The sequence below is a fragment of the Pipistrellus kuhlii genome, unplaced genomic scaffold, assembly GCF_014108245.1.
Source record: "Pipistrellus kuhlii isolate mPipKuh1 unplaced genomic scaffold, mPipKuh1.p scaffold_m20_p_22, whole genome shotgun sequence".
In the NCBI taxonomy this organism is placed as follows: Eukaryota; Metazoa; Chordata; class Mammalia; order Chiroptera; family Vespertilionidae; genus Pipistrellus; species Pipistrellus kuhlii.
In genome coordinates this window covers 3,151,387-3,164,043 of record NW_023425521.1, presented here as the reverse complement: position 1 = coordinate 3,164,043, position 12,657 = coordinate 3,151,387, and the positions used below count along the sequence as shown (strand labels likewise).

At 60.6% G+C, this 12,657-nt stretch overlaps 1 protein-coding gene across 1 annotated transcript; it reads left to right on the top strand.

Moving 5' to 3' along the window:
* Positions 1–1,873: 1,873 nt before the first annotated feature.
* On the top strand, positions 1,874–12,388 carry GAS2L2 (growth arrest specific 2 like 2). Its single transcript, XM_036450710.2, has 6 exons — positions 1,874–3,313; positions 4,576–4,817; positions 5,686–5,793; positions 6,856–6,952; positions 7,550–7,799; positions 8,583–12,388. The coding sequence occupies exons 1-6, from the start codon at positions 2,929–2,931 to the stop codon at positions 10,075–10,077; spliced, it is 2,577 nt and encodes an 858-aa protein (XP_036306603.1). The 5' UTR covers positions 1,874–2,928; the 3' UTR covers positions 10,078–12,388.
* Positions 12,389–12,657: the final 269 nt, after the last annotated feature.

The window sequence follows — 12,657 nt, the reverse complement described above, 5'->3', positions numbered from 1 at the left end:
CCTTCCTAAGGCTATGCTGCCTGCTTCTCCTGATCAGAGCCTAGGATGAGAGGAAGCAGCAGACCCCGTAGAACGTGGTCTGGTCTCTAGGGCTTCCGTTGGATCACCTGGGCGGGGCTAGAACCTCACCTGCCCACATGGTTCCACTCAGGAATCTGCCTTTTCTCAGCCTCCAAAAGCACCCAACCTCAGATACCCCCCACCTCCCTCCTGAAGGGGCATTATGAAAAGACAGTAGAGGATGGGTTCAAAGCTAGCTCTAGCACATACATGTATTTATTTTACTTATTGTTAATCCTCACCTGAGGATATTTCCCTATTGATTTTTAGGGAGCGTGGAGGAGAGAGGGAAAGAGAGAGAAAAACATCGATGTGGGGGAAACACATCGATCGGTTGCTTCTGACCAGGGCCAGGGCCCAAGGAGCCCGCAACCAAGGTGCGTGCCCTTAACTGGATTGAACCTGGGACCCTTTGAATATCACTGAGCCAAACCAGCTAGGGCTCTAGCACATAAATATAAACAGTGTCTGCCCCTTGCCCATTTGGCTCAGTGGATAGGCCTGTGGACTGAAGGGTCCCAGTTTGATTCCGGTCAAGGGCTCATGCCGGGGCTGTGGGCTTAATCCCCAGTAGGGGGCGTGCAAGGAGGCAGCCAATCAATGATTCTGTCTTATCATTGATGTTTCTATCTATCTCTCCTCTCTTCCTCTGTGAAATCAATAAAAAAAGATATTTTTAAAAAAGTATCTGGTTTTCAGCATGTTCTCTCTCTGACCCTCAGCCTCTTCCTCTGTATACCAGATCTTGTGGTACAGCACCACTTTCCCTGGCCCACAGAAACCGCTTAGAGCATGGCTTATGTTTCATTATTTTCTCCCCTCCCCTCTGTTCTGTCCCTGTCCTTCCTCAGCCCTGTACCCCCTTCACCCACTGCCGGCTCACTGCCTCAGCTCAGGGGAAGCCCAGCTGCCTGCATGAGGACATTCAACCTCACTGAGAGGATCATACAAGTGAGGAACCAGGGCTCCTGCTGTTCCCGTTTCCTTGGGTACAGCCATCATGCCTTGATGCCTTTATTTATTTTAAATTCTCTATCACTTTCATGCTTAAATGGCCATCCAGTTTGACATTACCTTTTATTGAGAATAATAAGTCTTTTTAAAAAAAAGATTTTCATTTATTTCAGAGAGGAAGGGACAGGGAGAGAGAGAGAAAGAAACATCAATGATGAGAGAGAATCACTGATTGGCTGCCTCCTGCACGCCCCCTACTGGGCATGTGCCCTGCCTGGGAATTGAACCGTGACCTTCTGGTTCATAGGTGGATGCTCAGCCACTGAGCCAGGCAGGCCAGGCTGCCAGAGCTTTCACACTGGCTGTTCCCTCTGCCCAAGTGCCCCCAGAGACCTGCAGGTCCTTCTCCCTTACTTCTCTCAGGTTCAATAGCATCCCATCAGTGAAGCCTGCCCGCCTACCTCACATAAAATCCCTCACACACCCATCGCTTTAGTCCTTCATTTTTCTCCCGGTGTTCCGCACCATCTGACTCCCTACAGATTTGTGTGTTTGCCATTTGTCAACCAGCACCCATCAACATGCAAGCAGCCTCCATTGAGTCAGGGGCCTCTGCCGAAACCGGTTTGGCTCAGTGGATAGAGCGTCAGCCTGCAGAATGAAGGGTCCCGGGTTCGATTCTGGTCAAGGGCATGTACGTTGGTTGCGAGCACATCCCCAGTAGGGGGCGTGCAAGAGGCAGCTGATCGATGATTCTCTCTCATCGATGTTTCTAACTCTCTATCCCTCTCTCTTCCTCTCTGTAAAAAATCAATATAATATATTAAAAAAAAAAAAGTCAGGGGCCTCATTGGCTGCTCTACATTTAGGCCTTTAATACTGTCTGGCACACAGTAGGTACTCAAGACATGCTTGTTGAGTGAATGCCTTTCTGTGGCCCTGGGGTGAGGAGCTATGAGCGATGGCCCACTGTGGAGGAATCCCGTGGGTAGTGTTAGGGTTGTGCAGATTCTGGGAGAATCACCGAGAGCTGGGACCCGCCCTGTCCCCAGCGTGGGTGTTCTTACAGTCTGATACGTTCACACACATCACACCTTTATTCCTCACCCTCGCAACACCCCGGAGAGGCAGACAGTGGCATCCCCATTTTACACGTGGGAAAACTGAAGCACAGAGAGGCTAGGTAGCATAGGAAGGTCACAGAGGGCTTTAGCGGAGGGTCCGGGGCAGACGCATGCCTTTAGACCCTGTCCCTGTGTTTATTCACCCCCATCCTCCAGTGCTCACTAACCACCCAGCACCCCCTGCCCTGCTTCCTTGTCCCCCTGCCCCAGAAGCCTCCACGTGTTCAACCCCGCGTTTCCTCTTCTCCCAGCTCCAGGGCGGGCTCTGCAGGGCAGTCCTCGCCTGCCAGGAAGAGCTAACAAGGAGTGTTTGTAGCAGCCGCTGTCTCCAAGGAGAGGAGAGGAGAGTGGAGAGGCCACACCAGGCTCCACTGAGGTCCGGCTGGCAGTGGGGGGTGGGAGGCAGCCGGCGGGACCTGCCCAGCTCTGGAGGCGAGACAGGAGTGTCCTCACTTCCATCCGTCCTGGCAGGGGGCGAACTCTGGGTCCCCTGGGCAGCCAGAGAGGGAGAGTGCTGCAGGACCCCCCAGCAGGGAAGGTGCTGGCAGGGACTGAGGAATGTGGGGAGGGGGCGGGACCAGGCCAGCCCCGTGGAGGCGGCTGAAGCCAGTGGCGAGTGGCAGAACCTGAAATCAGAGGCTCTCAGAGGGCAGAAGGGGAGCCGGGAGTCAGAGAGAACCAGCCAAGACACAGCAGGCGGCAGGAGGGAAGACAAAGCAGCGGGAGAGAAGAGGCGCCCTCCTCCTCCTCCTCCTCCTCCTCCTCCTCCTCCTCCGCTGAGGGCCAAGCCATGTCCCAGCGAGGGGGACGCAGGAGGAGGCCTGGGGCCCCTGGGCCTCCGCTGCGCAGCGTCCGGCCCTTTAAGTCCAGCGAGCAGTACCTGGAGGCCATGAAGGAGGACCTGGCCGAGTGGCTCCGGGATCTCTACGGGCTGGACATCAGCGCCGCCAACTTCCTGCAGGCGCTGGAGACGGGCCTGGTGCTGTGCCGGCACGCCAACGCCGTCACCGAGGCCGCCCTGGCTTTCCTGGCTGCGGCGCCCGCCCGCGCCCGGAGGGTTCCCGTGCCCCGGGCGGGGGTGACCTGCAATGACGCTGCCCGGCCAGGCACCTTCCAGGCCCGGGACAACGTCTCCAACTTCATCCAGTGGTGTCGCCAGGAGATGGGCATCCAAGGTACCCTCCCCGGCCCCAGACCCTCACCTAGCTGGGCGACCGCCTCCTCTCTGGGGCCCAGGCTGCACGAAGGGTCCAAAGCCAGGGTCCTCCTTCCAGCTCATCCCTTTTCATCCTTCAGTTTCCCCACCTCACAGTGAGCCCTCAATAGAGAAAGGTGTTCCCGGAATGATTCCTTCATTCCCCCAGCACACGCCGAGTACCTCTCTCCTTTGTGGGGAGCACTGAGCCCGGAGAGCGCCGATCCCCAGCTCCAAGGAGTTCAGGGTCTAGGGATGGAGACGGATGAGAGCGTAGATGCGTGAATCACAGCCCGTTGTGATAAAAGCTCAGGAGAGGCGAGGGAGAGCTGGGAGGACACAGCTTCCTGATGAGGTGGGAGGTGGGGGCAGAGGGAGGCTGCACCGAAGAAGGAAATCTGAGCTGAGTCTGGAGGCATGAATCCTGGGGGGAAAGGGGATTCTAAGCAGGGGACCCGCAGGGGCAGGACTGTTTGCGGACTGGGAGAGGCTGCTGTGGGTGAGGCCAAGGGCTGGGGTGCGGTGCTGAGAAAACAGTGCGGGAAGCGCTGGACTTTCAGGAGGGGCCGGCCGTGCTGGGGCCTGTGAGACTCAGAGGAGTGGGTGTCAGGGTCCCTCACCTCCGCGGCCTGGTTCCCAGCAGCAGGAGGGAGCTGGACGGTGTGCCAACCTCCAGGCCAATGGCGGTGGGTGTGGGGCAGAGGGGAGGGTTAGGCCGGGTACTGGTTGGTGGCAAGGCAGTGAGGGGCAGGGTTGGAGGGGGGATCAAGGCTAGTGTTTGACTGAACACTTACTGTGTGCTGGACTTTGCAAACACAGCAGTCCCGTGAAATAGACTATGTCCCCATTTTACAGAAGGGAAGACTGAGGGCCCAGGGACTAGCCCAAGGTCACACAGCGGGCGGGCGGGAGTGTCCAGGATCCCTGCCTCCGGATACCTGGGCTGGAGGTGGAGGAGGGGATGCGTGGATGTGAGAGGAGGAAGCAGAACGAACCTTTCTGCTTCCGGACTCACCGTCTCACAGCCGGGCCCCAAGCTCCTTGGCTTGGCTGTGTCCCTTCTTCCCGCCCCCAACCTGCCCTCTCCTGTGGGATACCACCCCTTGTCTGCACCCAGCGCCTGAGCCATCCTGCCCAGGCCCTTCGCAGGCGCTGGTTTCCACTGGGATCCTCGGACCCAGACCGGCCAGCAGGGGCTCAGACAGCCTGACACCCTCCCCGCCCCTCCCCCTCCCCGGTCAGAGGTGCTGATGTTCGAGACGGAGGACCTGGTGCTGCGCAAGAACGTGAGGAGCGTGGTGCTGTGTCTGCTGGAGCTGGGCCGCCGCGCCTGGCGCTTCGGGGTGTCGGCGCCCACCCTGGTGCAGCTGGAGGCCGAGATCGACGAGGAGCTGCGGCGGGAGCTGGCCCTGCCCCCGCCCGACCCCCCGCCGCCCGCGCCGCCCCGGCGCAGGCCCTGCCACTTCCGCAACCTGGACCGGATGGTGCGGCCCCTGGACTGGTCCTCCAGGCCCCGCCCTCCTCCCGCCCCCTCCTGTCCCCTCTGGGCCACCCCCTGTTTGAACGCCTGTGCCCACCCCACACTGATCCACAGAGTGGCTTTAAGTCTCAGCCCTAACCACACATAGCTAAGCCCAGATCACGTTTTTTTTATTTTATTAATTCAGTAGCCTGCGCTTCGCTCATTTAACCCCCGTGAAAGAGTTTGTAAGAACACAGTCCCTGGCACCATCTCTGGCACCTGGGATCAAGCCTGAGTTCCGCTGCTTTGCAGCTGTGTGACTTTGGGCGAAGCACTGAGCCCCTCTGTGCCTGCGTTCCCTGCCTGCGGGTGGGGTAGTGGTAAAGGTGCCTGGCTTCTACGCCTGACGGGTATCAGAGACGAAGTCCGTATGACGGGCTCAGGACAGTGTCCGGCAGAGGGCGCTGCCTTAGGAGTTAGCTCTTCTGTGGTTAGCCCCGTTCCACCACCGAGGAATTGGGGTCCGAGAGGTTCCTTAACTGGCCATAGCCTATGACACGGTGGAGGCGGGACTCTGACCCCTCCAGAGCCTGTCAGATTCCAAGACCCACCGTCTTCACCATGTCACCATTCCACTCCACCACCCCCACCAGCTGACCCGTGGGCGCTGGGCCATAGGTGACCACTCCGGGCCTTGTTCCTGCTGCGTCATTAAAAGTCTTCCCCACTCACTTCTCAGCCCCAGCCCTGACCTCAGCAGAAGCCTTGGGCTGGCTCTGGGGAGGGGAATGTCCTCCATTGAGCTTGGCTTGGCATGGGTAAGGGGAGGCGGGGGGAAGGGTTTGGGCACATGTGCAGAAGGAGGGCTGAGCCATGCCCACCGCCCGCAGGTTCAGAGCCTCGTGAGCCACTGCACATGCCCAGTGCAGTTCTCCATGGTCAAGGTGTCCGAGGGGAAGTACCGTGTGGGGGACTCCAACACCCTCATCTTCATCCGGGTAAGTGTTGGGTCTGAGGTGGAAGGGCCCCAGGGTCCGCAGACTAGGATTTCCTTCCATGGGACCCTGCCCAGGCCCGAGGGCTAGGATAGGAAGTCACCATTCATCCGAACGTCCCAGGTCTTGAGGCTTGCTTTCTCTCGCTGGAAAAATTCCAGAAGATTCCTCACAAAGCTGGCAAGCCTATCCCCTGCTTCCATCAGGGCAGCCAGGACCACCCCCACCATCCGCCTCCAACTTAGCCTTGATTCTGAGGGGTCCCCAGGCAGACGTGAGGTATGCAGGGTCCTCCCAACTTCCATCACCTCCACTCCACCCACGGGCTTGGTCAGAGCAAGGGGCTTGAGAAGCCCAAGTTTGGGTCCAGGGCTTGGCCCAGCCACAGGGACCTCAGAGTTCACCCCTCAGATGCCTGGCTTGGTACATTCTGCACTCGGAGCAGGAGTACCAGCTGAAACGTGCCTCCCGCTACCTCCTCCACGCCCCATACCTGGCTGTTCCTCTGCAGAGACAGTCTGTGCCCAGGGGAGTGGCCTGCAGCTCAGGGGCATGGCCAAGCCCTTTAGGGCACAGGCCACAGCTGGGGACAGGGAAGAGCCAGCTCCCTAAGCCCTCCCCCAGGCCCTGAGCCAATAGCCCTGGCAAGGCGGTCGGGGCAAGGAATTGTGGCCTTGAGTGCAGTGGGGCAGAGAGTCCCCCGGATTCTCTGACACACACAACGCGGAGCCAGGACCCCGTTTCTAATACAAGGATGCGCAGGGGGGGACCCCTTTCCCACGAAGGGAGGGGAGAGGGCTCTGCGGCCAGACGGCACAATGCCTGTGCGATGCCTGGCTTCCTTGTGGGACAGCTTCCTGTCTGACCTGCCTCCATCCTTGACAACTTGTGTTATCTGATGCCCATCACAGAGGAGACTCGGGTGGCAAAATATGCACACGCCCCGCTACAAGGGAATATTTGCGTGTGTGCGTGGGTGGGGCGTGTGCTGGGAGCCTGCAGGCTGGTCCAGAAAAGGGACACACTCTCCGTTTTGCCCTCCACCTTCTACTCGCTCCTCTGCAGGTCCTCCGGGACCACGTGATGGTGCGCGTCGGGGGCGGCTGGGACACCCTGGGCCATTATCTGGACAAACACGACCCCTGCCGGTGCACATCCCTCTGTGAGTCCCTTGAGAGTCCCCTCCCTGCGCTCTGGGTTGGGAGGCTGGAAGTGGGAGGTAGGTACGAACCCCAGGGGCAAGAGGTGTGTGGGATGGAGCTGGGGGATGTGGAGGAAAGAAGATGCTATAGAAGGTACAGGTGTGGTGCCGCCTCAGCCCTAGAAAGCAAGCTGAGCAGGCATCGTGCAATACCAATTCTAGCCACAAGATGACGCCACACACAGAGAATCAGCATTTTGGTCAGGGGGCATCTTGGCAGGGCTTAGGCCAGGCTGTGAGGTCCACAGGGGTGGCACCAGGCATGACCTGGAGGGGTCTTTAGTGCCCCAGTAATCTCCACCAGCACCTCAGGCCCCCTGAGAAGCATCCATTGTAAGTAAAATATGTGAACTTGCAATACCCAACGCAGCTTTAAGTAAGCCCCCTGCTGAGCCCTCGCACCAGGTTCCACCCCCCAAGCCCCGATAAGAGCATTCTGGCACTGGTGCCGTCCCTGTCCCTAATGTGGGGCGAGGCGTGTGGGAACGGCTGTGGCGAGAGCCAGCAGCAGGAACGTCATCCTCCCCTCCCCTCCTCTCTGGGGGGCTGTGCTGGTAGCACACAAGCCACGCAGCTTCCGGAAGCCCCCAGCCCCGCCGGCGCAGCACGAGGTGCGGGTGCTGGATGAGCCCTGGCAGCCGCAGCCCAGGATGACGGTCAGCCGCTCTCAGAGCCCGCCGCCGCCTGTGGACTGGAAGACGTACACCTGTTCAGGCCGGAAGCCGAGGCCGCCCGCCGCCTCCCCCACGCCTCGCCGTGATCGGGGAGCAGGGGCGGGGGTCCTCAGGGAGACAACGCCATTCCTAAGGTACAGGGGAGGGACGGCAGGGCCTCTTTCTTCTCCGGAGCCCACATCCTCGGGACCCACCCCCCCACACCCTGAGATAAAGGGAATGAGTCTCCTGGCAGTACCCGTACCCCAATAGGAACTCTGGTGTTCAGAACCAAAGAAAGCACCCGATACCTGTGGGATTATCTAGTGGCTCCAGGTGCTCCCGTTTCACAGAGGAGGAAGCTGAGGCCCATAAAAGGAACAGGCTTAGGCAAGGCCTTTCTGCCGGTTCATGGCAGAGCAGACACGAAGACTCCCCTGCCCCCCAAGACGGGTGGCCTGTGGTGGCTGGGGTTGAAGTAACCCGGGGTGCAGGCCAGGCTGCTTGCCACCGGCTACAAGGGGACGATGGAGAATAAAGTTAAACGGTATTTGCCATTAAGGCAGTGGTCGGCAAACTCATCCGTCCACAGAGCCAAATATCAACAGGTCAACGATTGCCATTTCTTTGGAGAGCCGCATTTTTAAAACTTAAACTTCTTCTAACGCACCTTCTTCAACATAGACGCGCCCAGGCCGTGGTGTGTTGTGGAAGAGCCACACTCGAGGGGCCAAAGAGCCGCATGTGGCTCGGGAGCCGCAGTTTGCCGACCGCTGCCGTAAGGAATACCCTTGGACAGACGCAGAGGGAGAGGGAACATCTGTTTCCTTCCACGTGACGGCTGGCCCCTTGGAGTTCTGGTTGGGGAAAGGCCATCCCTCCGCAGGGCCAGGGGCTGGATTGGGTGACCCTGCCAGCCTAACGATTCTCCCTTTCAGGTGCCAGGAGAGGCCACCCACCCCACCTCCGAGGCGGCTGCCAGCTGAGGACAGCTCACCCAGACCCCAATCCTCACCCACCCCACAGTGCACCTCCTCAGGGAGGAGGGCGGACAGACACCCCCCTGAACTCCCCAGGGGAAGGACTCCTGCGTCTTGGGTTCATGGGGAGACAGACAGCTGGGGAACCCATTCCAGGGCCTCCACCCCCCAGAGACTCCGAGCCCCCGAGGCTACTGCTCCAGGAACGCCAGCACGAGGACCATCTCCGCTGCCTCGTTACTCCAGCCCCTCAGCCAGGCCCCCGGGCCCCAGGAAGCCGCCTCGGGGGGATGCTCCCTCCCAGCTCGGGGAGCCAGTGCCTGTCCGTCCTCCATCCCCTGCTAAAGGACCCACCGAGACCGCTGCCCAGCGGGCCCCCGCCCGACCTCCCCCTCCAGGAGGAAGCTGTCCAGGTCTCACCACAGACCCGGAAAGAAGCTCCATGCCACCAGGGGCCGCCGCTGGAGTGCTGGCTGGGTCCAGTCGTGGTGGGGACTGCTCAGTGGAAGGAAGGCCAGGGGTCTGGAAGCTGGACATCTGGGTGACAGCAGAAGCTGGACAGTCTCAGGACCTGGACACGCCCCTGACCCCGGACGGGACCCGGAAGCCAGCCATCTGCCACACACTTGAGGAGGAGCTTTTGGCCAACATGAAGCTGCTAGAGGTGGGGACTGCCCACCCCCAGGGCCCAGGTTCTGGCCTCATCCCTCGCAGTGGAGTCTACGTCCCTGGCCTGCGGGGGCGGTGGCCTGAGCCTGGGGGTCCTTATGACGAAGTCATCCAAGAACTGGCGCGGGGCCCTCCACCCCTCACTAAAGTGGACCTGGGAGCCTGGAAGGCTGCCCCTCCCAGCTCCCCTAAGCTGGCAGTTACCACAGGCCCAGGAAGCCCAAGAGGGAAACTGGGAGCCGGAGAGAGTGGGCCAAGGTCAAAGGCAGCCCTGAGTGCCACGGACGCTGGCATGAGGAAGGTCCCAGCTCCAGGAGGGCAGGACCGCTCAGCCCCTCCCGTGGGTGCCAGCCTGGCAGCCCCCGCACCTTCGCCCTTGGACCCAAATTCTGACAAAGCCAAGGCATGCCCCGGCAAGGGCAGGAGAGCACTGCGGACGCCCCAGAGAGTGCCGTCTATCTACAAGCTGAAGCTGAGGCTCAGAATCCGGCCCCGGAGAGACCACAGGCCTGAGAAGCGGCCCTCGCGAATCCCTAAACCCCTGACCTACCTCCGCCTGGGTCCAGCCAGGGCGCCCCCTAGCGGCAGGCCGGAAAGAGCGTCAGCGCTGGGCAGGAAGGGAGGGGAGGCAGCCCTGGTGGATGGAGCGGGGGCAGGGGAGAAAGAAGAAGGAAAGGAGGAGAAAGAGCCAGCCATTCCACGGGAGAGCAGACCCCAGTGTGCAGAGGGCCTGGGGCCTCAGCGGCTGGATCCACTCCCTCCCGAGGAAGAGTCCTGGGTCTAAGGAGGGTCTTCTCATCCCGGGGCCAGGGAAAAGAATGCCCAGGTAGCCACTGGGATCCCAGCTGCAGGAACAGAAGGAAGGGTCCCTCACCTCGATGTAGGGCCTTGTCCAGGAGGGCTCAGAAGACAAACAGAGCATCCATCAGCTCAGACTAGCAAATGGGACCACCCATCACCCCCATTCCAACTCCAGAATTGGGATAGGGGCAGTGGGGCCACCCTGTATGGTATCGCCCTCCCCCAGAGCAGCTCCCCAAACTCCTGTCCTCAGGCCGTGCCCACTGTTTCCACAATGTCTGTAAGTTATTAAACACGGGTGGGTCTGTCCTTGAGTGCCCAGCTTGAGTTGCTCTCTCTAGGGCTGTAGTGATGCAGGAAAGCGTAGCCTCAGACATTCTCCACCGGAGGGAAGAGGATGGGGAGGGAGCGGGGGTGAGAGAGGCGGTCTTTCTCTCCTGAGGTTCAGCCAGCCCTGCCCCCAGATAGCCCATCTCCTGGAGGTGGCTGGTGCGTCAGCACCACGGACAGGGGCAATGGCCACCAACACAGGCTCCTGGGAGACTTCAAAGCTCGGCTCTGGGGCTTGGGGACTGAGAGCCCTGGAGTCCAGAGGGATGGTTACCATATCCACACCCGTGACGTCATGGCAAAGGGATCACAGAGGCTCCGTGGGGGTGAGACGGACCCGGGGGTTGAGTCCAGTTATGCAAGGTGTCCCGAGCACAGCAGAGGGAGATGCGCTTCCCCTCCGGAGGGTTCTGGTCAGTGGGAAGGCCCAGGGGTAGGTGGAGTGGAGGTGAGTCCCATCCTCTTCCCCGTGGTCCTTCTGGTTGCCCTGAGCCCCCAAACTCAGGCCACCCCAGCACCCATGCCCAGCAGAGCTCTGTAGGGAGCCCCTTCCTTTCCACCCCCAGACACGGAGCCGACACCTCGGTACAGAAACGAGGGAAAACACTCCCTGATTTTTAATCTGACTTCCGTTCACAGCGCAATGGGCGTCGCACACACTTCCAGACCCTGTGGTGGGAAACCGTGGGTGGGGGGGGGAGGCAGGGAGAAGGACAAAGACTCAGAATGGGGGGTGGAGGAAACAGAAACCAGACCTGGGTGAGCCGAGGGGGTGAGGTGGGACGGGCAGGCAATACATTCCAATGGCTCCCTCGGGGGCAGCCAGAGACCTGGGTCCCCCCGCCCCCCCACTTCAGGAGCCTCAGAGCTGGGGGCGACGGTGGCGATGAGATGCTGCCATCCCTCACCCTGTCCCCCTGGTGAACCAGGGAGCGGGATGCAGGATGGAGCGGGCAGGCCCTCTTCCGTACCCTCCCGCCACTCGGGGTGTGGGGAAGGGGAGCCACCTCCTCTGCAGCAGAGGGCGGCTCAGAGGGCAGGTCACTTGCCCCAAGTCATGTAGCACAACGGGGACTAGACCCAGGGAGACCCCGGACGGCCCGGGTCAGGGCGGTCCTTGTCGGGCTGTGCTACCCAGGTGGGTGGAGGGGGAATCAGCTGGGAAATTCATAGATTCCCTCTCCCACTAGATCTGGATGATAAACTCCCCACCCACAAACCCTCCCCCAGACTCCTCTCCATCACCGCTCTGGGCTACCTGATTGCCTGGTCTAGCCAACCACGCTGGGCCAGGTCAAGGCCGAGATGTCCTGTCCGCCCCTCTTCTAACAAGGAACCTTGCCGTCCTCCCATCAGCCCGGGGCTGAGGGTTCAGCCTCAAGGAGAACTTGGCCTGGGGGGCAGGGAACACGCCCCGTTTTGTGGCCTCCGAGTCCCCCAGGCATCCCTCAGGCTGCTCCTGGGACCTTCAGTTATTTTTGTTATTTCTAAGTCGATACAAAACTGACAGTGATCAGCTCTGGTGAGGAGAGGTAGAAACCCGGCCGGGCAGCCGGAGAAGACGGGGTGGAGTGAGTCAGGGCCAACTGGTGTTGGCACAGGAAGTGTTGATCCTGAGGGCCTCCATCCAGGAGGGGCGAGAGGAGGACGCAGGCCTATCTCCCTCGAGCAAGGGGGTCCCCATCATTCTTTTCCTGCCTCTACCCCTCCCCAGATTAATCAGGGTAACCTGAGATTCAAGCAGGGGCATCTGATTGGGGTGGATGGAAAAGCAGAGCCTTTGCTGGCACAACCTGGGCCCCAACCCCCACCCTGGGAACCAACCTGCCCCCCTCCTCCCAAACTCCCCAAACCCAGCATCCCCCGATCTAACGCCACCCAATCCAGGAAGGAACAGGGGGCTGGAACCTGGCATCATGGGAGTACACCTCTCCTTCGGGGGAGTTCCTCTCCACACTCTGCCAGGGGACCAAGCTTTAACCCAGGGGGTGACCTGGCTTCGGAGTTAGGAAGGGGGTGGGGGGCACCCGGCAGGGACGGACCATCGAGTTAAGGCTGGAAGGTAGGTTGTTGTGTCTCGCTCGGGGCTGCTGGGTGGGGAGGTCTCCCTGGAGAGGGCAGAGCTCAGCTTTTGCCCCCTGACTAATCTGGGACCTCAACCCTCGGACCGGACCGAACCGAACCGAACGTGGTCCTAGGACCACCGGCCTCTCTCTGTCCTGCGCCGGTGGTG

Excerpts from the sequence above, each read along its gene's own strand:
- GAS2L2 (XM_036450710.2), top strand. The coding sequence starts at position 2,929 with ATGTCCCAGCGAGGGGGACGCAGGAGGAGGCCTGGGGCCCCTGGGCCT. Across the intron at positions 3,314-4,575 it reads CCAGGAGATGGGCATCCAAG|AGGTGCTGATGTTCGAGACG; the intron begins GTACCCTCCCCG and ends CTCCCCGGTCAG. Across the intron at positions 4,818-5,685 it reads TCCGCAACCTGGACCGGATG|GTTCAGAGCCTCGTGAGCCA; the intron begins GTGCGGCCCCTG and ends CACCGCCCGCAG.